The sequence below is a fragment of the Nycticebus coucang genome, chromosome 1 (genome assembly GCF_027406575.1).
Source record: "Nycticebus coucang isolate mNycCou1 chromosome 1, mNycCou1.pri, whole genome shotgun sequence".
NCBI classification, from domain to species: Eukaryota; Metazoa; Chordata; class Mammalia; order Primates; family Lorisidae; genus Nycticebus; species Nycticebus coucang.
Genome location: NC_069780.1, coordinates 192123080 through 192149082, shown reverse-complemented (window position 1 = coordinate 192149082; position 26003 = coordinate 192123080). Strand labels below are relative to the sequence as shown.

General features: G+C 39.9%; 2 protein-coding genes across 4 annotated transcripts in view; one reads left to right on the top strand and one right to left on the bottom strand.

Moving 5' to 3' along the window:
* The first annotated feature begins 2001 nt into the window (after nt 1–2001).
* ICE1 (interactor of little elongation complex ELL subunit 1) overlaps nt 2002–26003 on the top strand; it is a 62150-nt gene continuing 38148 nt past the window's right edge. For all 3 annotated transcript variants that reach the window (XM_053593248.1, XM_053593257.1, XM_053593239.1), the window contains exons 1-10: nt 2002–2306; nt 17031–17089; nt 17662–17697; nt 18891–18908; nt 20233–20344; nt 22157–22233; nt 23327–23364; nt 25498–25580; nt 25779–25818; nt 25905–25961. In XM_053593248.1, coding sequence (XP_053449223.1) covers nt 2196–2306; nt 17031–17089; nt 17662–17697; nt 18891–18908; nt 20233–20344; nt 22157–22233; nt 23327–23364; nt 25498–25580; nt 25779–25818; nt 25905–25961 — 631 coding nt within the window. In that variant the 5' untranslated portion in view covers nt 2002–2195. The remainder of the gene's footprint in view (nt 2307–17030; nt 17090–17661; nt 17698–18890; nt 18909–20232; nt 20345–22156; nt 22234–23326; nt 23365–25497; nt 25581–25778; nt 25819–25904; nt 25962–26003) is intronic.
* Nucleotides 11219–11401, bottom strand: LOC128587295 (U6 snRNA-associated Sm-like protein LSm5). The gene has a single exon (XM_053593302.1). It carries the CDS (start codon nt 11399–11401, stop codon nt 11219–11221), a length of 183 nt encoding a protein of 60 aa, XP_053449277.1.

The following is a 26003-nucleotide window of genomic DNA, read 5'->3' as shown; positions in this document are numbered from 1 at the left end:
ATCAGTTGCTGCAAATTTGATCATGCTGACATTCACTTCGCATCTTGCACAGCTCTTTGCAGTTTTAAAAGGAAGACTCAGCTCTAAGACATAACAATCACTATTATCCAAATCTAAATGTGGTGTTATTAAAAATTACGCAGGCGCCTATGGCTCAAGGAGTAGGGCACAGGCTCCATATACCAGAGGTGGTGGGTTCAAACCTGGCCCTGGCCAAAAACTGAAGAAAAAAACATTAGTCAGTATTAAGGGACAGAAAAAAAGGTATGTGTTACTTAGGGATGTGGAGATGGATATATGGGGAGGAGCCAGCAGTGACAATGCCACATTCCACAATAATGTTTTGTTTTTTGTGGCTATGGTTGGATGTAGACTTGTAGGGGTGTCCAACCTGTGGCCTATGGGCCATGTGCAGATTATTTGAGGCCTGTTTTGCTTACCTATGGTGTTGCATGTTGTAAAAATGATGCACAGACCTTTTTTTGCTCATCAGCTTTCGTTAGTGTTTGTGTATTTAATGTGTGACCCAATATAACTCTTCTTTTTCCAATGTGTGGCAGAGAAAAAAACAGGTTGGACACCTTTGATAGAAGGAGAGAAAGCTGGTGATTTCTCCACTATGAGACTTTGGTAAAAAAAAAAAAAAAAATTTCATTTAAACAACTTTAGATAAAAAGTTTAGATAAAAGGGAGGTCACTATGAGGTTGAATTTGTCTGGGAAGTCATCAACATCCATACAGGTCAGCTACCTTTCTCTTTACAGGGTCACATGGTCTGTCTTTCAAAGCATATAGCTGCCCTCCTGTGTATCTGTTCACTTTGCTTTTCTCCTTAAACCCTACTCTTGTTTTCTGCCCACTTTTCTCTGAGAGCCCAGAATTCTACATGGTTGTATCCTACCCAGGGCCTGTCCTCAGGTACAGGCTTGTCTTGCTTGGGTGTCAGTGGTAGGAAATCTAGCTGTGGCAGCTACCTGATTCCTCCACTGAACAAGTGGAAGAGTGTTTAAGCAAGGCTAAGTGTGCGAAATCTGGAGAAGAAACCCCAGGGAAAAATACAAAGTGCCCTTTGGGAAGGGTTTTCAGTTGAAGAGGCTGGGAAGGCCTGAGCATTTACTTAACACATGCAATGCTCACGCTGAAGGCTAAGAAATTTGGATTTTATGAACCAGACGATGGCAAGCCACCAGATGCCAAGCAATGTACTGATGGCAACTGGCTGTGATTATGCAAAAGATTATCCTGGTGATGATGGATAAGGTGGTGGCTGGAGATGGGAAAAACTTTGGTTAAGGCGTCAGATTAGGGCCTGAATTTATCTAGTAACTAGGGTCAGGGTGAGAACTCTTTTCTTTTTTCCCGTTTCCACTCACTCCCAAGAGGTATCAAAACAGGATTTGATAGTGGCGGGATAATGATCGAGTGGGTGACGACGTCCACAGCTGGGCCTAGGAAACCACCGCTCGGACTCACAAGTGGTCCAAAGCAGAAGCGCAGAGACCAGTAGCAGCAAGGCCGCTATCAGGCACTGAGACCCACAGGACACCGCCTAAGACAAGCTTCGACCTCCGCCTGGCGCGCGGTGTAGGGTAACTGCGGATCCCGCTCCTCCTGCTCCTGGTCCGGGACGGGGTGCAGGACTGTTTCGCTCCTTCTTATTATAAATCGCACACTTTCCTGTCCGGGACACGGGGTCCTTTTACTTCAGTAGGCGCGTAGAGTGACGTCATCAGCTGGTCACCTCCCCCTAGCTGACGCGTTCAGGTGGCTATGGAAAGCCCGTCCTGTAGCAAACGGACAGTAATAGGTTAAATCTTAACCAGTGGGAGGACTGAACTTCCGTTGACTTTATTCCACTTGGCTTTTCCTTCGCGGACACCGCCTCTCCCGCAGCTCCACTCTCTATTTTGTTCAGGCAGCACTGTAGGCAGCCCCACACCGCGGCGAGGGGCGGGGCGAGGCAGGGCGGGGCGGGGGCCTGGCTGAGCCGCGTCGCGCTCGGGGGCCGCGCCGGGTAGCCTTCTTTTTAGTGCCCGAGGCAGCTCTGGCTCGGAGAGCCTTTTGCCCACCTCACGGGGACCTCTGTGCACGGATGGACCCGCCCGGATCCGGCGGGAAGCGGCCTGGCAGGCGGCGGCCCCGGCGGTATCAGCAGAGAGAGGACAGGGCCGAAGCCGCGGGTCCTTGAGACGTGCATGCCCACCGGGCCCGGCGGCAGCACCATGATGCCGGGGGAGACACACTCTGCGGCTCCCGGGACGGCTGCAGACCTCTCGCGATGTCAGGGCTGTGCCTCCCTGCAGCAGGTGCGGCATCTCCCGGAGGCCGAGGGTGCAGTGGCGACTGGGCCGGTCATCCAGGGGTGCGGGGCTGAGGGGTCTCGCGGCTGCGCTTTAGCGCGGTGCCTCCACTTCGCAGTTGAAGCGTTCTCTCCCTCTTCTCGCTCGCTTTTCTCCCATAGTTGTTTTTGGGACGACTTCCTTTCCTTTCATTAGGCTTGGAACCCGTAATTCATTTACTGGGACGCGATGGTGGTGGGGGCCGAAGGGAGCGTGTTCTGGAGGACCCCCTCCCTCTTTACCCAGCCTCAGAGTTCCCTAGGACTGACTTCTAGGTTAGTAAGCGGTAGGTGAAGCCTTGAGGGTAGTTACCGCTCCAAGGATAAGGCTTTGATTTGATTGTCTGGCCCTTCCTAAGTATTTGTGCTTTGAAGGCGGGACCTTATGTGACATGTGGTTTGTCCGTGTCTGTAGACTCCAAGGCTTTGGGGAGGCATTTCTGCTCACATCTGATGAATCCTTCCAAGGCTAATTTTTTAAGTAAGTCAAGTAATTGTTTAAGTCAAATAGCATGTCAGTGTGATTAATCAGTTGTTCTGTACAGAAAGGGAGTTGTTAGAGTCTGGCTGCAGGTTTTATGAAGTTATTTGGGAAATATTCCTCATTTCTAGGGACTCTGTTAGCTGTTTGATGTGGTGAGTCTCATTTCACTCCCTATTATCACTGTCTCCAGTGATAAAATGGAACTCACCACTGCCATAGCTACCTCAAGTAATTATCACCTTTTGCCTCGTGTTCTAAGTACTGTGGACACCGTGGTGTACAAAATAGATGAGATCTGCTATCATAATATGTATGCATGTAAATATGACTTTAGAAGATTTTAAGGGTTAGGAAGTTGGAAGGTCTTGTCTCTTGGCGGGAGCGGTCAGGTAGAGTGTTTTTTTTTTTTTCAGACAGTGTCACTTGGTCACCCTTGGTAGAGTGCTGTGGCATCTTAGCTCACAGGAACCTCAAACTCTTGGGTTCAAGTGATCCTCTTGCATCCCAAGCAGCTGGGACTATGGGTGCCCGCCACAATGCCCGGCTATTTTTTAGAGATGGGGTCTCACTCTGGCTCAGGCTGGTCTTTAACCTGTGTACTCAAGAAGTCCACCAGCTTCAGCCTCCCAAGTGCTGGAATTACAGGTGAGAGCCACACAGCGCCTAGCCTAGGTAGAGTGTTTTTGAGTTGATAGCATTCAGAGAGGCATTGAAAAGTGGAAAGTTGCCTGTGGTGAGAAGCATCATGCTGTTTTTGATGAGCAGAATGATGTGGTTGGCATGAGCATAGTGCAGAGGGAAGATGGTTGATTGAATGAGACCAGAAGAGAGGTCAGGCTAGGCAAGCCATGGAGAGAAGCTCAGTTTTTATTTTAAGAGTGTTGTCAATGAACTGGTTCTAAACATTTTAAATATTGGAGGCAGGAGAGGGAGGAAATGTGTTGCCACTCTAGGTAGAAAGGGCTGATAGTCAAATCATTGTTTTTATTGAGCTGCATTGTGTAGGTGTCTTAGAATGTGCTGCTGCTCCCCCCCCCAAAAAAAAAAATCCAGGAACATGAGTAGAATTCTCCTGAATCTTCAAGAAATTGCATTTATTCTCTGAGCCGGTTCAATCAGTTAGCAAGTGTTAATTGATCATTTGCTATGTTTAGGTATTGCAGTTCCTTGGGGGGGGGGGACAAAAAGACAATTCTTGACTTCTTGGAGCTTCCATTTTAGGATGGTGTCAGTCTGAAGAAAATGAGGAAGTTATGTTAGAAGGTAGCAAATATATTGGTGATAAATTGAGGAAAGATGGGAAGGAATGAATGGATGAGGGATGGGCTGGGGGCTGTTGGAATTTAGATATGGAGCCCTGGAATGGTCAAGGGTGAGAGAAGGAGCTCTGTTAATATCTTGGGGGAAAAGCATCCCATACAGAGGGAACATCAAGTGTGGAGAACAGCAGTGGGAGCTGGATCAGTGTGCTTGGGAGGCGCAAGAAGGCCAGCTGAGGTTGGAGTGGAGTGGAGTGAATATTGGGAGTTGAATGAGATCACAAAGGTAAAAGGTGGCATTTGTAGGCTGTTGTTAGGGTTTGGGCTTCTCTGATTGAAATGGGGAGTCATCGAAGGCTTCTGTACAGGAGAACTATTGATGTGAATTATGCTTTTGAGTCATGCATCTGATCTTTTTTCAAAAACCTGGTCTAGCTTGTCTTATTTGAAAGTAGCAACTACATCTTTCTGGTTGCTTAGCCCCCAAACTAGATATTATTTTTAGTGCTGTTTTTTTCTCTCACAAATTGTATCTAATCTGTCAGCTGGTTCCGATGGCTCTACCTTCATTACTCACTTGCTTCCACCCTGGTGTGAATGCAGAAACTACTGCATTAGCCTCTTCAGGAGTCTCCTCCTTTCTACCTTGCCACATTCTCACTGTTGGTTCTGAAACAGAACCTATTCGTATTAAATCTCTCTGTATTCCAATTAAATCTCTAGATCCAGGGATCAGCAAACTTTTGCTGTAAGGGGCAAGATTATAAATATTTAGGCTTTAGGGGCTTAGTTACAATGATTGAACTCTGCCATTTTAGCATAAACGCAGCTATGGACATTTTGTAAAGGACTGAGTGCAGCTGTGTTCCAATGAATCTTTGTTTATAAAAACTGGAGGAGGGGCTTTGTTTGTAGAGCTCCTTTGGGTCAGTATACTCCATTGCATTTGGCTTTTCCGTGGCTTGGCATTGGAATGCCTTTAGGGGAGAAGAGTGGTCAGTTGTGAGTGGAGTCTTAAGAGCAATTGTGTAATTTTGCAAAGTATGGCTGGAAAAACAGGTTCCTGGCAGTTCAGAGGTTACCATCTTGAGTAGTAACCCATTCATAGGTATTAAACTTATGTCAGTGTTACGAAGTAGCAAAGGTCTTTCATAGTTGCCACGCTAGAGTAGGGCTTATAGTGCATGTAACAGTTGGTGGTAAGCAGGACCAAATTGGAAGGGTACAAATAGGTACAGTAAATTATTTTACAGTGTACACTATTGATAATAAAAGTTTGAACTAATTAAAGCTTTTTGGGAATGGAATAGAGAAGAAAAAGCTTCTGAATATGAAAAACGACAGAGAGCGGATGAATTCCATGTCAGGGAAATGAAAGGTCCAAAGATTTAAAACTTGAATGACCACGAGAACTGAAACCAAGGTGGAGGGGAAGCTGGAAATGTGGCACTGAATGACACCAGATCTGGGGATTTTCAGCCATTTTCAAATTTACTGTTTGTGAAGCATGGTGCCTCTGTAGGACACTTCCAGGGTAAGGAGGCAGCCAGGTTAGATGGACGCTATGTTCATTTGAAGAATTTTATTTGGGGGAGGGAAGATGGGGGTAGGAGATTGGTGGGGGGAGGGTAAATGCCCTCTCATTTAGAACAAACTTGAAACACTGATGTGCTGGTTCATGGGAATACATGCCATCACTAGAGTCGGTGAAGAAGAGACAGCTGGTGGGTGAGTGGCCTTTGATGAAGGTGAACATGGTGTGGTGAGAAAAAGATAAAGAGTGAGAGTTAAACAGGAGCTGTGTCAGAGGGAAGCCGGAGTGGAAAGATTGAGAATTGAGGAAAAGAGTTCTGTCAGCCAATTAGATGGAAAAGCACCTTTAGGAAAGAATTTTCTGCATGTATTACAACCACAGCAAGTACTGTACTTTGATTAAACTTGTGTGACTAACGAGTTTAGATACAGAGAGAAGATTCCTGCTTTAAGGTTGTTTTTTTGTTGTTATTGTTGGGTCACCCCTGCTCTCAAGATAGAGTCTCTATCACCAGGGCTTGAGTGCAGTGGTGCAGTCAGCTCACTGCAACTTCAAACTCCTGGGCTCAAGTGATTGTCAGCCTCCTGAGTCGCTGGGACTATGCCATGCGTGGCTAAATTTTTTTTAATGTCTTTTTACAGTTGGAGTCTTGTTGTGTTGCCCAGGCTGGTCTCTTAATTCCTGGCCTCAAATGATCCTCCCATTTTGGCCTCCCAAAGGGCTAGGTTAACAGGTGTGAGCCACCGCACCTGCCCCTGCTCTGTAGTTTTAGTGCACCGAAACTCATTGATCTGTGTAAAGTTTATGAGCAATACAGGAGTCTTTCCAATAGGAGACAGCAGTCGGAGGTGCTGTGACTATTCTGAACCATAACATTTGCCCAGCTGGGCTCTGTCCTGAATTGGGCAGTGGTTTGCTTGCACTGAAAACCTTCCTTTTGTGTGTTACTCCCCCTACTCTTTTTCCTTCAGTAGTAGAAGAGACAAGAGCAGCTTTGCTGAGATCTTCACCTGGTATGGAAGTGCATAGACTGACGGCACTTTGTGCATTTTTTGGCACTCACCAGTCACCTGGTCTCTGCTTCCTCACCCTCAGTGATGACGGTATCCCATCACTGATCTGTGGCACGGTGTTCGTGTGGGCTGCAGAGCTTTGGTAGCTGCATTGACCAGTGTGCGGCTTTTCTCTGGTGGTGTTATACACAGTTAAGTAAATCTTAAGTTGCATGATTTTAATCAAGCGAGTCACGCTGACATGTCACTTTATCCTTGAGAAGGAGAGTCCCCCTTTTGCCCAGCTTCACTACATTGCAGAATAGCTGGATTCTCTTGGGGATCCAGATGGGAGCTTGAAACACCTGGTTGTGCTGTTCAACTCTAGATTAAATTCAACAAATTTGGTGTTTGGCTGTGCTTGGGACAGATTTGAGCCAACTATTCAGGGGTGGGCCACATGAATTCTTTGAGGACTGTTTTGCTTATCTGTGGTGTTAGATATCATGAAAAGTATGCACAGACCTTTTCTTTTGCTCATTGGCTTTTGTTAGTGTTTATATATGATGGGTGGCCCAAGACAACTCTTACTCTTCCAAGTATGGCAGAAAAGGAAAAAGGTTAGACACTCTTCAGATTTATGCTGGATTCCCATTTATAATCGTCAGTGGTTTAAACTTTGTCTTTTGAGACTTAAAACATTTTCCCCCAGATATACTGATATAAATGGTCCTAATATAAGGAATGTTCACAAAAGTTGTAATGTATTCATTTACTAAACATATTTACTGAGCATCAGTGTGTATGTGATGCCATGCTGTGTTTTGAAACACAGTCATGAACAGAAGAGACATGGAGCTCATCCTCTCTGAGGTTACAGTTGAGTGAAAAAATAGCCACAGCCTTAAATAGAATGTAATGAGTATCACGGTGGGCCACAGACCTGCTCAGGGAGCGTGTAGAAGGGACAACTGTGTGGGACTTTCTGTGACCTCTGGAAGAAGTGATCTGTGTTTCATTAGAAGTGATTCTAAATTGAGGCCTGAAAGATGATTTGCAATTAACTAACATGAACGAGATGGAGAGAGTGTTGTAGACATAGGGAATAACTTGTGGGAAGAGTTGTAGGGGAGAAGGCTGCTGAGCACAAAGAGGTAGGGCTGATGGGGGCGAGGCTCCAGAGGCTGGGATTTGCTTTTGTGTGACCCAGAAGCCACTCGGCTGGTTTTCTGGGGGTGAGTGTGCCTGGGGCATAGTTGGAGTGGGGTGGACATCCCCATTTTGCTGCTCTGGTACAGTATGCACTATGCCAGAGGTTTTAACAGCTGGCAGGACACACTCATCTCCCCTGGAGATCAGTATAGGCTTTGACTGATTTTTAAATAAGAGCGATTAATTAACTGCAAGCCAGGAGAGACCGTGCTTTATCAGAGAGGGGGTCAAGCCAAACAATTGGTCACATTTCCCTCAGCAAGGCAATAAATGTGATTGGTGTGGTTTTTAAAAACAATTGTTTTGAAATAATTTCAGACTTACAAGAAAGTTGTCGGAGTAATATACGTAATTGTGCTATTCACAGATTTACAAATTGTGAACATGTTATTGCATTTGCTTCATCATGTGTGGCCACCCTGAGTCTCCAGAGAATATGCCTCTAAACATGCACACTGCCCAACGCAATCGCCCACAGCCCTCCTCATCGGGACCTTCACGTTGGTGCAGTACTTCTGTCTAATCCATGCACCTGTCCGGGAATAGCCTTTTCCTATATTGTTGAGGGTCCTGTTAGGAATATATGTCATATTTTATTGTCAAGTCTCTTCAACCTCCTTCATTTAGCCTTTGTTCATGTTTGTGAAAATTTCAAGAGGTGTCCAACTTGTGGCTCAAATGCTGATTTTGTGAGGACTTTTTTTGCTTATCTGTGGTGTCAGATTTTACAGAAAGTGTGCATGGACCTTTTTTTTTCCCCCTAACACCTTTCCCTAGTGTTTGTTTATTTAATGTATGACCCAAGACAATTCTTCTCATGTTTAGCAGAGGTAGAAAAGCTTGGAGACCTCTGGTAACAGTAGAGCCTTCTGTTCCCAAGGGAGTGTTTGGCAGCATCTGGACATCCGACGATGTTTTGGGCTGCCACAGTGTCGGCAGTCCCCAAGACCACGGCCACAGTCCCTACTCATGGACTTAGTATATAGTTACCCTCCTGAGTGTATTTACTCATAGTGAAAGGGCATAAACCAACGCAGTAAAGGAAAAAGGCAGGTGGTGCCAACTCCAGGGGTTCCGAGAGTCTCTTCCGGTGGAGACACACGGGACATGCCGATTGCTCCAGCCGTGTGGTATGACAACACTTGTGAAGCATTGTCTGCCAAGGAAGCTCACTGGAGACTCTGTATTTCAGGTGTTTTCTTGGCGGCTGGTCATAGAGGCACTCTCTCCCTAACATGTACCAAAATTCCAGACTCTTAAGTGGAAAGCAGGTGTTCAGTGTAAACCAGTGTGAACCTTAGTGCATGGTTTAGGCACATGGAGCCACTTTGATCAGTTTGGGGAATGATGGACGTACTCTCTGGAAGTCTAAGTTCCCAAATGCCAGTCAAGGGCCCATCTTACCAGCAGGTCTTGCTGTCCTCTGGCCTGCTTTGTTAATTCTTTGCTGCACACACCAGTTGAGGCTGCAGTCATTTTATGGCCAGATGGTGGAGGCCAGGAATGCTGCAGAACATTTTGTCTTGCTGCTCAGAATGTTAGTGGGGCTTAAGTTGACAAACTTCTTGCTCCTATTTATTTACTTAACTTTTCAAGCTGTCTTCTTATCCCATTATCATCTGTGCATTTACTTATTTGCTATGTTATCTATATATTTTACTTATTTACTTAGTACAACCATTTTCCCAGCTACAGTGGCCATCTGTTCCATCTCCCCCTCTCAGCCCGTAGGCCTACTGACTTGACCCTTGCCCTGTGTGTTCAGCCCATGTTGATTCCATTTTCCTAAGAAAGGAAGGTGACATGGGCAGCACTATTCACAGGGACAGTTCCAGAGGCTACTGTGTAAGTAAAATCAGAATGGTCTGCTTTAGGAAAGGAGTGAATGGGAATAAACCATCTTGAGTGAGAGAATGGGCTACTCTGGGAAATCACCCAGAAGGCAAAGAAAAACAAGAGGTGATAGGAAAAGAAACAAGAGTTCGTTGAGAATATATTTAGGCAATATAATAGAAGATCCAAAAGAGGCCTGTAATAATCGAGGAAATGACTCTCAATATTTCCTAGTGAGGAAAACCCCCTTGAGCTTCCTTCCTTCCTTGGAACCTGGACACATGCAGGAATGTATATGGGTCAGAAGAGCCTCCGCGCCCCCCACGTGGGTGTACCCTGCTGACATTCACAATTCCAAGGTTTATTATTTCGAGAGCTGGCTTCCAACCAACCTAAGTGACATATGAACCTGATTGGAGTTGAAAAAGATAGGGTATTACAATATCTGACCAGTGATACTACAGTCTCTGCCCAAATTTGAGATGATGTGTAGCTGGGCCTCAGGAAGTAATGTCAGGTAGGGACTGGAGTGTTGTGGATAACTAAGAAGGGTTCTTTGTTTCCTTTGTTTTTCTGTATAATGCTATGTGTTGTGATTTTTTTTTAATTTTTATTTTCATCAGAGTTAAATATGAGTATAGTTTAAGGAGACAGCTAGATAGATACACAAAATTTGTTAAGTCAGCTGGTAGGCAGCCCCTCCAGCTCCATCCTTCGCCTGTGTCCCAAGAGTCAGCCATTTCTAACTGCACACATTGTGTGTTTTACAGTTAGCTTTCTTACAGTTAAATAGTGCGCTGACTTTGGAAGGCGATGACTGCCCCACACTTCATACCTGAGCATGCTCCCTCTGTCCCCATCTTCAGCCTGGTTAGGATTTTAGTTAGCTTGATATGTATATGATTCAGAGCTAATCTCTGGTGTAAATTATTACTTTGCCTTTCCTGCATGGTTTCTTGTTTTCCCTGATTAATGATTATATCTTTAGTTCAGCTTTTCATCCTGAACATGTTAATGAGTTCTTACTCTGTGCCAGGGACTGGAGAGAGTACTTGACATAGCTCATCCTACTTAATCCTGGTAGCATGCCAGTTATTTAACCTCTTTGTGTTTTAGTTGCCCTATCTATAAAATTGGAAATAGTACTGAGGCAGAGAAAGGTTAAATAAATTTGCCCAAGGTCCCTCCCAGAAAGTGGAGTAGGATGTGTGTGACTGGAGCCTGAAGTGTCTTTGATGTTTCTGGTGTGGCACTTGCTGTTACAGAGTGACATCTGGAAGCGAGGTGGTGAGGTCAGGTAAAATAGCAGAGCACTCAGAATGGGGACAAAAGAGGAAGAGTCACTTCTATTTAAAAAGGAATAATTTATTATTTTTCTAACCAGAAACATCTTTATTTTAGTCTTCAAAGAAAAATTCTTTTCTTCTTTTTCCAAGATAATAATGATTAACTTAAATGGGAAACTTTGCTTTATAGGATCTAAAAAAAAATCTAAAAAAAACTTTTTTTTTTTGTCATTATAAGTCAACACAGAATCTAGCATAGGAGTAAATCAAGGAAACCCATTTATACCTCAGATCCTTCTCCAGAAACCAGCATTGTTATATCATTTCCATTTAGCAGAGTTGGATTTAATTTAGTCATGCTTCCTTCTGGTGTGGTTTCAAACTCAGGGACATCTTCTAGTACAATACTAACAAAGTCATCAAATTCTACAAGAGGACCAGCAGTTTCTTTATTGCTCTTCATGCATTTGTCCACAACCCTGTAGCGCAGCAACTGCCATGGGCCACTAAAAAGTAATAATTGTGTGATTGAAAAGCCCCAGACTACATTCTCTTGCACTCTTCTGCTAGTTAGGTATAAATATCCTTTAATGTTTTCATTCCCACCACATAGCCCGTTATCCTCTTCTCAAGGGAAAGCGTTCCCTCCTGAGCCCTGGGCCTGTCTGGTCTGTGCGCAGCAGCCTGCCTACCTGACCTTTCCACCCGGATCAGCAGCCTGCCTACCTGACCTTTCCACCCGGATCTTCTGTTGCCTGTCACCCTCTCTCTTGGTTTACTCTCTTCTTCAAAAGGAGCATGTTCACGTCCTTGAGTACCTCCCTGAGAAAGCACGTCTGGAAAATAAGTTCTTGGAGACCTTGCACACTTGAAAATATTTATCATAAATAGTTTCACCTTGGAATTCATTTTCCTTCAAAAATTTGAAGGTTTGCTTTCTTTAATTCTCAGTGTTGCTGTCGGAATCTGAAGCCATTCTGTGCTTCACTTGGTTGTCTGTCTGGATTAATATAGAATCTTTCCTTTATCTGTAATGTTCTGAAATTTTGTGGTGGTTTTCAAAGTTTAGATCCTGTCTGAATCTGTATGCTGGGCACTTTCAGTTTAGACAATTCTGGCTTCAGCTCTGGGAACTTTGAATATTGGTGCGTGCATATTGATTTTGTCTCCATCTTTTCTTCTCTCTGGAATTCTTATTCTTGGGGACATGTGTGAGACTCTTGAACTGACACTCTCATTTTTATTTTTCTTCCTTAGGTCTGTTTTGTTTAAGCTTCATTTTGGGGGGTTCTTTCAACTTACTGTCAAATCTTTGGAGCCCTTTTTTTGTACTTTAGCCATAACAGCATTCCTGTTTTTAATTTAGCTGTAACAGCATTGTTAAAACATAATTCACATGTAATAAAATTCCCCCTTTCAATGTGTATAATTCAGCACATTTGCAACCATCTCCATTACCTAGTTGTCAAATGTTTTCATCCCCTTCTCTTCCCCACCTTCAGAGCCCTTACTAATTGCCAGCCATTTCCTGTCTCTCCTGTTTTCCTCCAGCCCCTGGCAACCATGGTCTTCTTTCTGTCTCTGTGGATTTGCCTGTTACGGACGTTTGTACGAGGGGAATCCTGGACTAGATGTGGCCTGTTGCAACTGGCTTCTTTCGCTCAGCCCGATGTTCTGAAGGCCCAGCTGTGTGGCAGCCTGTATCACATGTATCATCCACCCCTTTTCATTGTCAAATAACATCCTGCTGTATGACTATGATATTTTGTTAATCCATTCATCCCTTGATGACCATTTAGTTTAATCCAATTTTGGCTAGTTTGAATAATGCTGCTACGAATATCAGTGTACAAGTTTGGCATGGAGGTGGGTTTTCAGTTCTCTCGAGTATATTCCTAGGAGTGGGGCTGCTAGAGCATGTGGTAACTCTATCTCACATTTTGAGGAACTGCCAACTATTTTCCGCAGCAGCTGTACCATTTCACATGCCCACCAGCAATGGTCTCTCCACGTCCTACCCACACTTGTTGTTGTCTGTCTTTTTAATTTTATCCATCCTTGTGGGTGTTTCTTAAAATCACTTTCTAAGAGTTCCAAACATTCCTTTTAAAATTAAGCTCTTGTTTCATGAATATGACATCATTTATCTCAGATCATATTAATAAATATTTTTGAAGTTTTATTCTCATCTTTTGTTTGCTTCAAGTTGCTTTTGCTTGTTTTGGTCTCCCTCTCTGACCCTGCACCTCTGTGTCTCGTGTGTGGAAACTTCTTATTGTCCATGTTAGGAGTGTGTGGCTCATCTGCTGAGGTGTGAGGCTGCAGTCTAGTTGGGCCAGTTAGTGTTCAGAGAAAGTCCAGTGTCATTATCTCTATAGATCTTATCTCAGGGGTGGTTTCCATTCTCCTGCCTGGAGGACAAAGGGACTATACTGTTCGGAGGGAGCTAAATGGAGAGAGTCAGGCAGCCAGTCTCAGATCAGTGTGCATAGTTTTACCTAATACACACACATCGTGCACCTAACCCAAGTGTTGCTGGTATTCCCATCAGAGACCTTCTTCAAAAAAGGAACCTTCTGCTGAATGGGGGACAAGTGATTTCTCCAAGATGTAGTGGGTAATTGGTGACTGGGATTACTACGTGTATGTTTATCAGAAAGTTTCCAACTAATGCTTACTTTAGTTCCATCCCCTTTAACCTTTCTCTCAAAAGAACCCGTGTCAGTGATTCCTAAGCCTGTTGAAGTTTTGCAGTGTAAATCGAGTTGGTTCTCATTTTTCCCCACTATTGGATTTCCTGGGTGCTAAATATTATGCTTTCAAAACTGCTTTCCAGTTTCCATTTGTCTTTTATCCTATTCTCATCCTTGTTGGTGTAGCCTTTGGGGAGAACAAAAATTCTTTGGTGTAGTTTCAGCTGGTTTTAGGGAGGAAATAAAAGCGGTTACATGTATCCACCCTTTCTGCCTAGGAATCTGGGTTAGGTCTCACTCTAATCCAGTATTACCTCATCTTAAGCTGATCGTATCTGCAAAGATCCAATCTCTACATAAGGTCTGAAATGCTGAGGGTTAAAACTTCAGCATGTTTTCTGTGGAGCAGAGCAAACAGTGTAGGCATACCACTTCTAAACGTACATGAAGAAGAAAGAAAAAACAAGTAGGGTAGTGAGACGCTGAATCCAGCAGTGTATTTAAATAGAATTAAAATAGCAGTCAGTGATTTTTTTTTTTTTTTTTTTTTTTTTTTTTTGTGGTTTTTGGCCGGGGCTGGGTTTGAACCCACCACCTCCGGCATATGGGACGGGCACCCTACTCCTTGAGCCACAGGCGCCACCCGCAGTCAGTGATTTTTATCTCCAGGAATGAAAGGTGCTTTAATATTAGAAAATCCATTACTCTAACCCACTGGAATACAAGTGGAATACAAAGAAAAGGAGAAAAATACACATTTAAACTAAATAAATATGTATGTATATTTATTTGATAAAATTTAATACTCATACATGATAAAATCGTTTAGTAAAAATGTGTAGAAAGTTTCATAACACGATTAAGGGTATCAAACAATACGCTCGAGTTCAGCCATCTTGATTAATTGCAATTTGAGACACATCCGAGAGAAAATGTGGATAAAATATTTAACAATGCTGGGTTAGCTTTGCAAATATTTTATTTAGCCCTTTTGCATTGATGTTCATCAGTATGTCAATGAGCAAGTCTACTGTAATTAAGAAGTTAAAAATGAGGAATATTTCTGCATACTCATAAGGACCAATTAGAAAATATACAGAAAAATAGCAGCATACAGATGGTGTTTGTGCTGATGATAAAAACAACATGACCTTGGAAGAGAATCTAATGGGGGATATAGAAAACTAGCATAGAGGGAAAATAGAAACTTACTATAATACACATTTTGATTTTCTTATATGCTGCCAAAATGCTCTTTAGATACTACACATATAGTTTGAATTTTCTTTTGGGCATATTGTCTATTCCAGATTCTTCATCTGTGAATTGACAGTTTATATTTTTTACTTTTTAAAACTAATTATCTGTACTTCTCAAATTGTTTTGTGAGAGTAATTTATATATTATGGGTTATTTCCTTTATATTTCGTAAATATAAGACTGTTACATTCCTAGTATTGAGTATGTAAAAGTTAAAATTTTGACATCGCTAAATGTGATGCCTCAACACACTTGTGCTTTGGTGTATAATTTAAAAATCCTTGCCTGCCTTGAAGTAGTAAAGGTATTATCCTGTTTTTTGCCTGATAGTATTAAAACTTTATCACTGTAGGCTGTATAATTTATTTTGTATATAATGAAAGATTTGTTTTAGATATGGAAAGCCAAACACACAAATGTTATTGGCTAGTCCATTGTTGTTTTTTTGATTTATGACGGTTTTTAAGAGTCTCTGTATCGTAGTGTACATGAAACTAAATAATAAGAGTTAAAGATATATAAATACAAGACATTAAGAGCATGAAGTACTAGAACATCTTGGGGTGATGTTTTCTTTTGCCATCTTGGGGTGAGATGGAACCTTCTAAATTTTATGTCAGGAAACAGGTTTTTGAAAAGACATATTGAACTGTATAAATTTTAAAAACTTTTGCAGGCATGCGTGGGTTTATTTTAAGGATCAGTTGACAAACATGGATATATTTGTAACATTTGGTGAGAGGTTATTGTGTCTCAAATATAAGAAAAGTGCAACTAGAAGTGTATAATTGAGCAAATGATGTTAACAGGCCAATAATAAAAGTAAAAACATGAATAGCAAGAGGAGATGAAGGTTTCTCAATATCACTAATACATATTAATGAAAAGTATCTTTAAGATCATCAAAGATTCCAACTGTCACTCATGGAGAGAGCCGGTAGGAACCTGGGAGCTGTGCATGAGCATGGCTGACCTCCAGAGTGCAGCCTGCCGCTAAGTACTTGCATTAAACATCTCAGTACACACTCTGGTCCAGCAATGCCACTATTTGGACTTTATTCAAAGGAAAAATAGAAATGTTGTACAAAGGAATGGGCCAGAAAATTCATTGTATCTTCTTAGTAAAGACTGAAAAGGGACCTAAGTATCCATCAGCAGAGAACTGGCAAATTTAGTACATCCAAATGTATTTACATATGTGGTGACAGTTCTGAAAGGTAATGAAAAATTTAAGAATGATTTTTAACAGGTAGCAGGACTCTAGGGGAACCTGCAATTTTTACTCTCTATATTTTAGGTGTAGATTTTTAAATGCATATATTACACACATAACTACAACAGTGCAGAGATTGTCATAAATGGAAATATTATAATTATCAAAATCATTTGCATTATCTAGAAAAATACATTTTGGGAATAATCCATGAAAATTCAGCATAACTGGATGATGTTATTAATTAATACTTGCATTTGGTGTGAAAGGGCTATTGTGGTTATGTTTAAAGGTAAGTTCTTATTTCTGAAGTATTCATTGATGAAAGAAAGGAGAGATCAGTGAGAAGAAGTCAGTTAATGTAAAGAAAAATCAGCTTATTTTTAAACCTTACGGATATTTGAACAATATGGCTAATGGTGTTTCCCCTTTCGTGTCAGTAGCATTAATTTAGAGCTAAGTCTGTGGTTGGTCCCTACAGTGTAATACAAAGCTTTGTAAAATGAATTCTTTTTGCTTAATCTTGGCACCATTGTAATATTCCTACTCATCTCTCCCCATTTTATTTCATTTTATTTTTGCTATTTTTTTACAATCTGTGTGTCTTTTGGGGGGTAGTTTTAAAACTACCCAGAAACAATGCAGAATCAGTTAACTAAAATAGTTGATGTGACTAAGTGCACACAGTAAAAGAATCTTCACAGTTCCTTGCTGTTAGAGGAAGTAGTACCATCAGATCAGGAGCCAGGTTTAGAGAGGAGCAGAAATTCGGCTCAGATCATCTGTTTATATACAGTAGATGTGGAAGATTTATGTAGTTTAATGTAGTGGGCCCACACGTTTATATTTCATAGATGCTACAGAATATAATTACATTTAATTGTGATAAAGACATAAACAGCTGACTGTACCTTTTTGTATTTCAGAATCTGAATGAATATGTTGAAGCATTAATTACCTTGAAACAAAAAATTATCAATACGGAGTAAGTATATTTGCATTTGTTTGGCAGAATTTTGTAAACCTGACAAACTGGCTGCAGGGTGGTTTTAGGCCCCTGAAATGCAGTGTGGAGGCTTGGGTGGCGCTGACTATAACCAGAGTGCCTGTGAGCCTCTTCAGTGGTGGGAACCTTTGGTTTTTGGTTCATAAGCCTTTAAAATGAGGCTCATGAGTTGGCAGGAAGTAATTTCAGCTACAATGGAATTTTTTTAAAAGCTTTTTTCAGTGTTCAAAACCTTAGCTTTAGGGCTTGACCTCATATTTCCTCATGGTATTTTCATAACCATGTGTAGAATTTAATTTCTTTAAAAAATTTGTAATAATCTCATATATTTATAGGCAAAGGTATTACTCAGATCAAAAAGATTTTAAATTAAGAGCTTATATATCAGTATGATGCTTTTGAGGAATTTAGGGTGATATATATTAATTTAGCATAAATTTGTTTTAGGAAATCCAGGAAGAGAGGGTGCCTTGCATGTTTTGAAATATGATTTTAACATGGACTATTTTCTAGATAAAAAAGTAACCTAATTCTTCTTTTCTTTGTTATAGTAATTTGTTAACAGAATATCAGAAGAAATGTGATGATATCCTTTTACTGGATTTTTCTGTTGAATTTAGAATTAACTTATATCTTAATTCCTAAAAGATATGTGAGAATCGTTTTTTATACCTATCTTTTGGAAGTCGTAATTTATAGCTTAAGTAGGGAATGCTTCTCCCAAGCACAGTAAACTGCTAGTCCACTATTAATGGATGTTTAATAATAAGTTTTAAAACGAGGGGATCTAACTGTCTCTTTTATGCTTTTGTTTTTGATTTTGATTTTCTTAAGATCTTATAAGCTTTTTAAATGAGGTTTTTTTTTTTCTCACTTGTAAAGACTGCTGTAATTTAGGATGAATATGGTATAGTTCTTGACCTTGAGAAGCTTACCTTCTAATAGAGGAGGATCTAGATATGTTTTTTAGGAACAGGCATATGCTGTATTATGGTATAATCATAGAAACTCATAAGAGATGAAACTTAAAGAAATTATATTTTGCTACTTTAGAATAATTTGCTGGCAGTATGAGATGGAAAAATAAGTTTATCAGATTGTATAAATTATAAAACTGCGGGCTTGGGCGGCGCCTGTGGCTCAAAGTGGTAGGACGCCGGTCCCATATGCCGAAGGTGGCAGGTTCAAACCCAGCCCTGGCCAAAAAAAAAAAACCCACAAAAAGAAAAAAAAAAAGAATAAAACTGCGGGCTTGCGTAGATTTTATAATGTCTCTGTATTTCTTTTCTAATTGTAACAAACTATACAAGTGATCCCTAAAAGTATAGTCTTTGTTTTCTAATTGTAAAGTATAGGTATATATGGTTTTTGTAAGTACATAACTTGCTGGAATTATTCTCTGGACTAGTTGATAAATGAAGGATGTGTTGTTTGGGGATTCTGATATATATATAAAGAAATCAAGGTATTTTTCTATTAGTTGCATATTGATTTGTCTTTATTTTTGTAATTTAATTCTAATTAATATATTCAAATAATTTTTCTTTAGAGAAATAAATGTTTTAGCTTTTGATAGATGTTATGGTAAAGGAGTAACTCAGTAAAAAGACTTAGTTTTGTGTTAATACGTGGAACTTTGAACATCAGTTGTTAGGATGTTTTTATGATCTTTCTTGTGTGCACATTGAATATTGATTACTAATGGTAATTGTAATTATTGTATACTTCCGGACACATATCAAAAGATATAATTCTCAGAGTTTTCTTTAATAAGTATACAGCTGCAGTTTGCAAGAAGGTAAGCCAGCCTGTTTTCACAGTTGATGATACCACCTGTTTGAGTAGTTGGGTTGAGGTACACATTTATCAGAGCAGATTTTTAAGTGAATTCAAATGAAATGTATGTAGGATTGACCCGTAATATAGAATGTTGCTCAAGTCCCAATAGTGTATTTTTGAAGCAGCTTCAATTGCCCGGGGGGGTCCTTCTCATAAAAAACTCGCCTAACCGTGGTATATGTACACCATGGAATACTATGGTGTACATATACCAGCCTTATATGGTGTACCATATCTCCAGCCTTAAAGAAAGATGGAGACTTTACCTCTTTCATGTTTACATGGATGGAGCTGGAACATATTCTTCTTAGTAAAGTGTCTCAAGAATGGAAGAAAAAGTACCCAATGTACTCACCCTTATTATGAAACTAATGTAGGACCTTCACATGAAAGCTATAACCCAGTTATAACCTAAGAATAGGGACAAAGGGGAAAGGGAGGGGACGGAGGGGGCAGGGAGGGGAAAGGAGGGGGATTAATGGGATTACACCTGCGGTGCATCTTACAAGGGTATATGTGAATCCTAGTAAATGTGGAATGTAAATGTCTTAGCAAAATAAGAAAATGCTACAAAAGCTATGTTAACTAATGTGATGAAAATGTGTCAAACGATCTGTGAACCAAGTGTATGGTGCCCCACGATCATACTAATGTACACAGCTATGGTTTAATAAAAATAAATAAATTAAAAAAAATGTTGCTTTGATGCATATGAAAAGAAGATTTGTGTTTTCCTACTATCAAATTGTTCAAATGAATTTATTACTAAGGTCTTAAATTACAACCTGGTTTTTCACTTTTCAATAACTTTTACTGACAGCATTGCCATTCAGATGATTTAAATGATTTAAAACAGGCTTACTTAAAATGTTGGCAGTATTTCATACTCTGATTACATCTGTCACTTAGAAGAAGACAAAACATGGTTATAAACTAGATCACTAAATTGCCTGCACTTATTTTGAATAAATGGGGATGAGTTCAAAATTGGGAGAGCCAAGCTGTTTTTGGCAGATGATCCTCTAAGGAGCCCTTCAGCAGTCTGAGCATCTCCTGTACTCGTTTTCAAGTTGTGTTTTGGTATGTGTGTATCCGAATAGACTAAATAGACTACAATGCCTAAGAAATGTAAAGAAATATGATGATTATAGAGAGAATATATTTAAAAAGAGAGATTTTTCCCATTTTTTTGTTCTGTTAGAAAATCTAAAATTATCTGTATATATATTTAATAATGCATGATAGATACTTTTACATAATGTTAATACACTGTTCCTTTCTAGAGAGAATACCACTCTGCATCACCAAGTGGAACAGATGCTTCAGAAAATTTCTCCTCTGCAGAAATGTCAGGAAGAGCTGGGATCTTTAAAAGCAGAGCTAGAAGAGAAAAAGGTACCTGAAATTATTTTTCTGAAAAGCCTTATAATCAATACATTAGGATCAGCCCATTCACTGTAATTGGGATAAGGGGAGCTTTTATATGGTTAAAAAAAGGAAATAAATATTCGTCAAATATTCTAAGTGTATTTCTATCCTTGTCCTGAATGAATTGGTTCTTGGCTTCGTCTTGCCAATGATTGTGAGCTTTGCAATACTGTGTTAGCTGCTGTGCTTTGGGGGAGGATCAAGATGACTTGAGAAAACTTACAGTTGTGAACTTTTATGTTTTTATGTATCCTGCATTAATTGTTTTTTCATATTTCTTTTGCATGAAGTGTAAAATAACATGCAAAAATTTAAATCTTAAAGGTAGGGGAATTCTTCGGTGGCTCTGGTCCAGCCCTGGAGAACACAGTGGTAAATGAAGCACTCAGGCAGGGCCTCTGCCTTGGTCTGCATGAAGGAGCCCTTTGCAGAGCCTGCTCTGTCCGTGCCTTAAGCAGTGTCTATATGCTTTTACCTCCGTAACCCTGCCAACTTAGTTTGATTCTTTCTTGTAATCATGTTTGGTCCCTTGCAGTTTCTCATTGTCTATGAGGAGACAAAACGAGAGTCTTTCAATAATATACCACAGGATCCTATAAGAAAGTGTTCAGGTTAGAGGTTATTTCTTGTGCTTTGGAGGGCGATGTGTTTGATCTTTTTGGGTGATGCTTACAAGCTGAGATGGATGCTGGGAGAAGATGTCCACTTCAGATATGAAAACTGATAAATGTATCTTTACATGGAGGCTCTTCTTTTCAAATTGTAGTAAAATAATTTGTTTAAAATGCTATAAAATTGATTTTCTACATAAATTTGGTTTATTTCTTACAGAAATCTTAGAAGAAAATTCATCACCTTTATAGATAGAAACATCTGAAGTCCATAAATTTAGGTGGTTTGAGGGAGACAGGCTGTAGCCACCCAGAAATGATTCTCACTTCTGGGGCTCCTCTGAGGAGAATGTCTGTGCTTTTCAGTCTTCCTCAGACTGTGCCGTTTTAGTAGTTACATGTAGCTGTGTCAGGTCTTTGATAGTACATGTTTACTTTCCTATTTATATAGAAATTGTTAGATATTCATGTTGTCAAAGTTAATCAAAATATTCAGTTATATCCACTCTGATTCTACAATCTCTTCAGCTATATTTGAGAGGAAACATGAGCACTGGAGTCGATCCTTAATGATAATTAGAGTTATACCTTAATAATAAACCCACATTAGTCAGTCACTGTCACTTTGGAAGAATAAGACAACCTGTCAAACCTCCAACTCATTTGTAGAAAAGAGTTGGTAAAGCTTCTCTCTCAGAAATATCACATACATAATAGAACTCTCAATAATAGTGTCCTTCCTGTTTCATTAGTGTTTTGTTCTCCAGTATTGTTAAGTATAATGATTTGTTCTATATTTTCCATGGCTGTACAGATAAATAATATTTATTAAGCTCTAAAATTTATTTAGGTTACATTGATTTTAATTGGTTTAGAGAAAAATATTAGCTATCTGATGTTTAAACCAACTATTAGGAAGATTTAGAATTATTGAAAAATGAATATATTGTTTTAGGTTTTATAGTTTTTGTTTGATTATAGTGTTAGTAATATTGCTTCTATTAAGAATATGATTACATACATGAAAATGTTCAGTGAATTATGCTTGGATTTCCTGCCTAATGTATTTGGTTAATTTCACACTGTTGAAGGTTATCAAGATCAAAACAAGTTATGGCTAATAGTTAGTGACTTTCAGTTTCATAATATTTATCTCTTTCTTTTTTAGAGTTCTCTAAAGCTGTATCAGGATACTCATCAGGAATATGCTCGGGTAAAAGAAGAATGCTTAAAAACTGATGCTCAGTAAGTGGTTTTAAAGTTACTCTAGAAATAGGGTTTTCATTTTTGAAAATGGGTTATCTTTAACTTGATCCCAGGAGTTTGAAGCCAGTCCCAGTGACAGAGCCAGACCCTGACTCAAAAAAAGAAAAAACAGTTGATAATCTTTAAACCAGTAGTATTTCTTTTTTATCTGTCTTTGGATATTTTGCCATAATTGGCTGTGTAATTTTGAATTAATCTCTAAACCTCGGTTTTCCACAGCTTTAAATTATTATACCTACTTTGAAGGGCGACAAAGAAGATTAAATAAATTGTCATACATTAAAGGGATGCACAAAGAACTTCATACAAGTTCTCATGTATATATGCACGCGCATGTGTCTCTGTGTGTCAAAACAGTTATTGACTCCTTTCTTTTTTGTACCAGAACTTTAATAGATACCACATGGAATGGGTGTCTTTTTACCATTAATAAAAAGGGCTGTTCAAAAGCACCTTCTTGATTTTGAAGTTTGATACTGTATGTATATTATTCACAAAAGAATACATGTGAGCTATATATGTAGTAGTTGAATGTGGTTGTGATACAGCTGTGACTCGAGTCATTTGCCTTCTTCAGCTCTCAGAAATCTACTTTAAAGCAAGTGCAGTTCTCCAGCCACTGCCCTCCATAAAGTGGTGCTGTGAACACAACACCATTTGTACTCCTGAAAAGTAACAATGACTCATTAGATGCTGGACTGGCTTTTGGAGACCATCTGGACACATCTGCTAGGCTCATCAATAACGCCAGTGCAGTTTATGGGAGGTCTCAGATGTGCTTATAGCAGAGCCTAGAAAGGTGCATAGCATGTGTTTCAAATGGAAAGGACAAATGGTTTTAATTCACCGTAGAGACACTGCACACTGAACAGTGTGTTACTCTTTCTTAGGTTTATACCATCAGAACAATTGCAATTTTAGTTGTCGACATGGAATATTAGTTGTGACTGACAATTTATTTGTTGTGTAAATCTTAGTTATTAAAAAAAAGTACAAATGTACCACATGTAATATTGCATTTTTTCTGTTAGATTATTTTTTTGCCATTTAACTTTGAAGATTTTATTTTTAGGAAGAAGAAACTAGAAGCTAAGGTGAAGAAGCTGGAAGGTAATTGGCAGTATTGTCACCTGGCTAATGGGGTCATTGGTCATTATGCAGATCGTTGGTAACTGTGAAGTTGTACTACTTGATTGTGGTTGAGTTGTCATGTTTTCTGATGGCACATCCATGGGTGACTTCATTACGGGGTTTGTTAGAAAGAAGTATGTACATGGGTCATCATGCAAGTTTTGAGACACACAAAAATCAAGAAACATAAAATCTGCACAGATGGAAACGAATGAAGCCCTCCCAGCAACACCAATAAGCTGAGCAAGGTGAAATTTGCACAGGTGAATCAGAAAGGGATGCTGTTGGCTGTCTTTCTTGGAAGTGAAATAATGGACCATAACACAGTCTGTCTCAAAACTTTCCAAGTGACCTGTGTAACTCTCCTTTCAGTCACCAGGTAGTTACATAGAGATGGAGTGGGGCAAATCCCTGAGACATTACTGCCCTGAAGTAGTAGAGCACCCGTACTTTTGCTGTAAAAGCAGCAATTAATGAAAGGATTTAATTTTGAAAGTTGAATCTCATGAATATTCTTACTGTTTTCTAATAAAATGTTATAGTTAGTAGAAAAGGTTACTGTGCTTAGTATCAAGATAATGGGTATATTTATACAGTTATAACACACCCATAGAGAGGTCTCTGTGTGATTCTTTACATTGGGGATTGTCTGATTTGTACCTGATCCTCCACATACCCACGGTCTTGTCAGGGTCTTCTAGTCTACAGTGACAAGGCAGAGTGCAGAGGGGCCACACGAATCTGTGACGTCTGTGCCTTTCAGCTCATAGCCCTTTCTGAGTCCTGAATCCCTAGAAATCCAACTCGGGATCTTTCATTTGCTTTTTCTTCCCTTTGTTGTGTGGTTGGGACATGGACATAATGTCAGGTAGAGACAGCAGGGCCCACCAGCTCCCTCCTGTCCGTGGTCCTCCTGTGCTCCAGCCTGGACAGCAACATTCTTCACCTGCTGTGGGTTTCCGCCCCTCGGTACTGCTGGTGCTGTGCCTCAGAGCTGCTTTAGTGTCATTTAGAGTGTGCAGTAAGAGTTTAAATTTAGAATAGTAGTTGTTAAAAGTATCTCCAGTCACTAATTTTATGTATATTGAGCCAAATAGTTTAGACTTAAACTCTGTAAATACATTGGTAAGAATTTTTCCTTGAATGTGATTGTTGCATTACCTTGTAGTACGTAGTACAACATTACTCTGTTCTTTCTGAGTGTTTCTTTGCTGGATGTGTTTACGTATTTGAGAAAATGTTTCTAAAGAGCCCTAAGATGCCTGTGAGACGATATGCAACGTTTAGAATAGACTCTGTGTGGAGCAAAAATGTGGCCTTTATTTTTCACATAATAGAAATATATTTTTCTTGTAAATGATAAGGCATAATAAAAGTAAAGAAATACTTGAACTGTTAGAGGAATCAGGAGAGAATTGTTACTAAGGTGTTTTAGGGGATTTTACCAGCATATTGCTGTAAAGCTAATACTAGTCACATACTTCACAGTGTGTCTGAACCGCATAGTGCTTTCCAACCAAAAACTGGATAAAGGTGCTGAAGGGTCAGAGAAGAGCTGTAAAAATAAGTAAAAAGAGGATGCCTAGCTAAAGTATTAGGAATGATGGTTAGTTAACTTGGAGAGTTCCAGGGACAAAAGTAGTGTCTACAGCATAACAGGCATTGAGAAGATCTCTTGCCACCTCCGGCAGGTAAAGACAATGGTGTGAACTGTCTCCTGAGGTGGAATCACAGTTCTAAACCTTCCCACTTTAAGGTTGCTGTTTATTGAGCTGGGAAGAACACGAGGTACCATAGCACCTCTCTCTCATGCATTGGGGTCTTGTCTGACTGGAAGGGTTTGGAATTGCTGAGCCTAGTGTGGCAAGGCTTCATAAAGACCATTCTAATTCTTTGGTTTTATAAATGACAGTGAAAAAGAAGTGTTCCTGCATTCAGCCCTGCTTGATAAAATATGAAAGAGCAGTAACTTTGTATAAATTTTTATTCAAAATTTTAAGAAATGAGAAAAACTTGTAATAGATTAGATTTTGAGTATTTTATTAACCATAGTAATAAAGTTAGTGAATTGTTTTTCTCTCTTTGTTGCTTTATTTCAATTTTTAAATGAAGAGGCTGCTGTCAAGCAAATTCAGGACTTCAAGCAACTGAGAAATGAAAAGAAAATACTTGAAAAGGAATTTAAGAAGACACAGGTACTACACAAAAGCAATGTACACACATCTTAACTTCTGGCTTCAGGGCTCCTGTCGTGTAATAACTGAGTAGGAGCCAGGCCTGAGCACCTGCAGAAGCAGTCCCGGTTGCCTGTTAAGTTGCCCTCTTTATATTTGGTGCAGAGTGACTATATTTCTTATCCAGCACAAACACTAGTAGTGTTTTGTTTTCCACAGGAAAGGCTTGATGAATTTTCTAAACAGAAAAATGAAAAGGGTGAGTATTTAGTTAATATTTACATAAAAATTATTTTGACAAAAAGTTTTTTTTTTCCTTACCTATTTTTCCCCTCATGTTTTTAGAGTTGAGACATATTGGAACACAAATTTCAAGTGATTCATATGGCAGCATAGATAAAAGTGAGTATGTTACAGCTTTTGTTCGAATGTTGTAGATCACTT

Bases quoted from the DNA above. Each gene is read 5' to 3' on its own strand.
- LOC128587295 (XM_053593302.1), bottom strand. From the start codon at position 11,401: ATGAAGAGCAATAAAGAAACTGCTGGTCCTCTTGTAGAATTTGATGAC.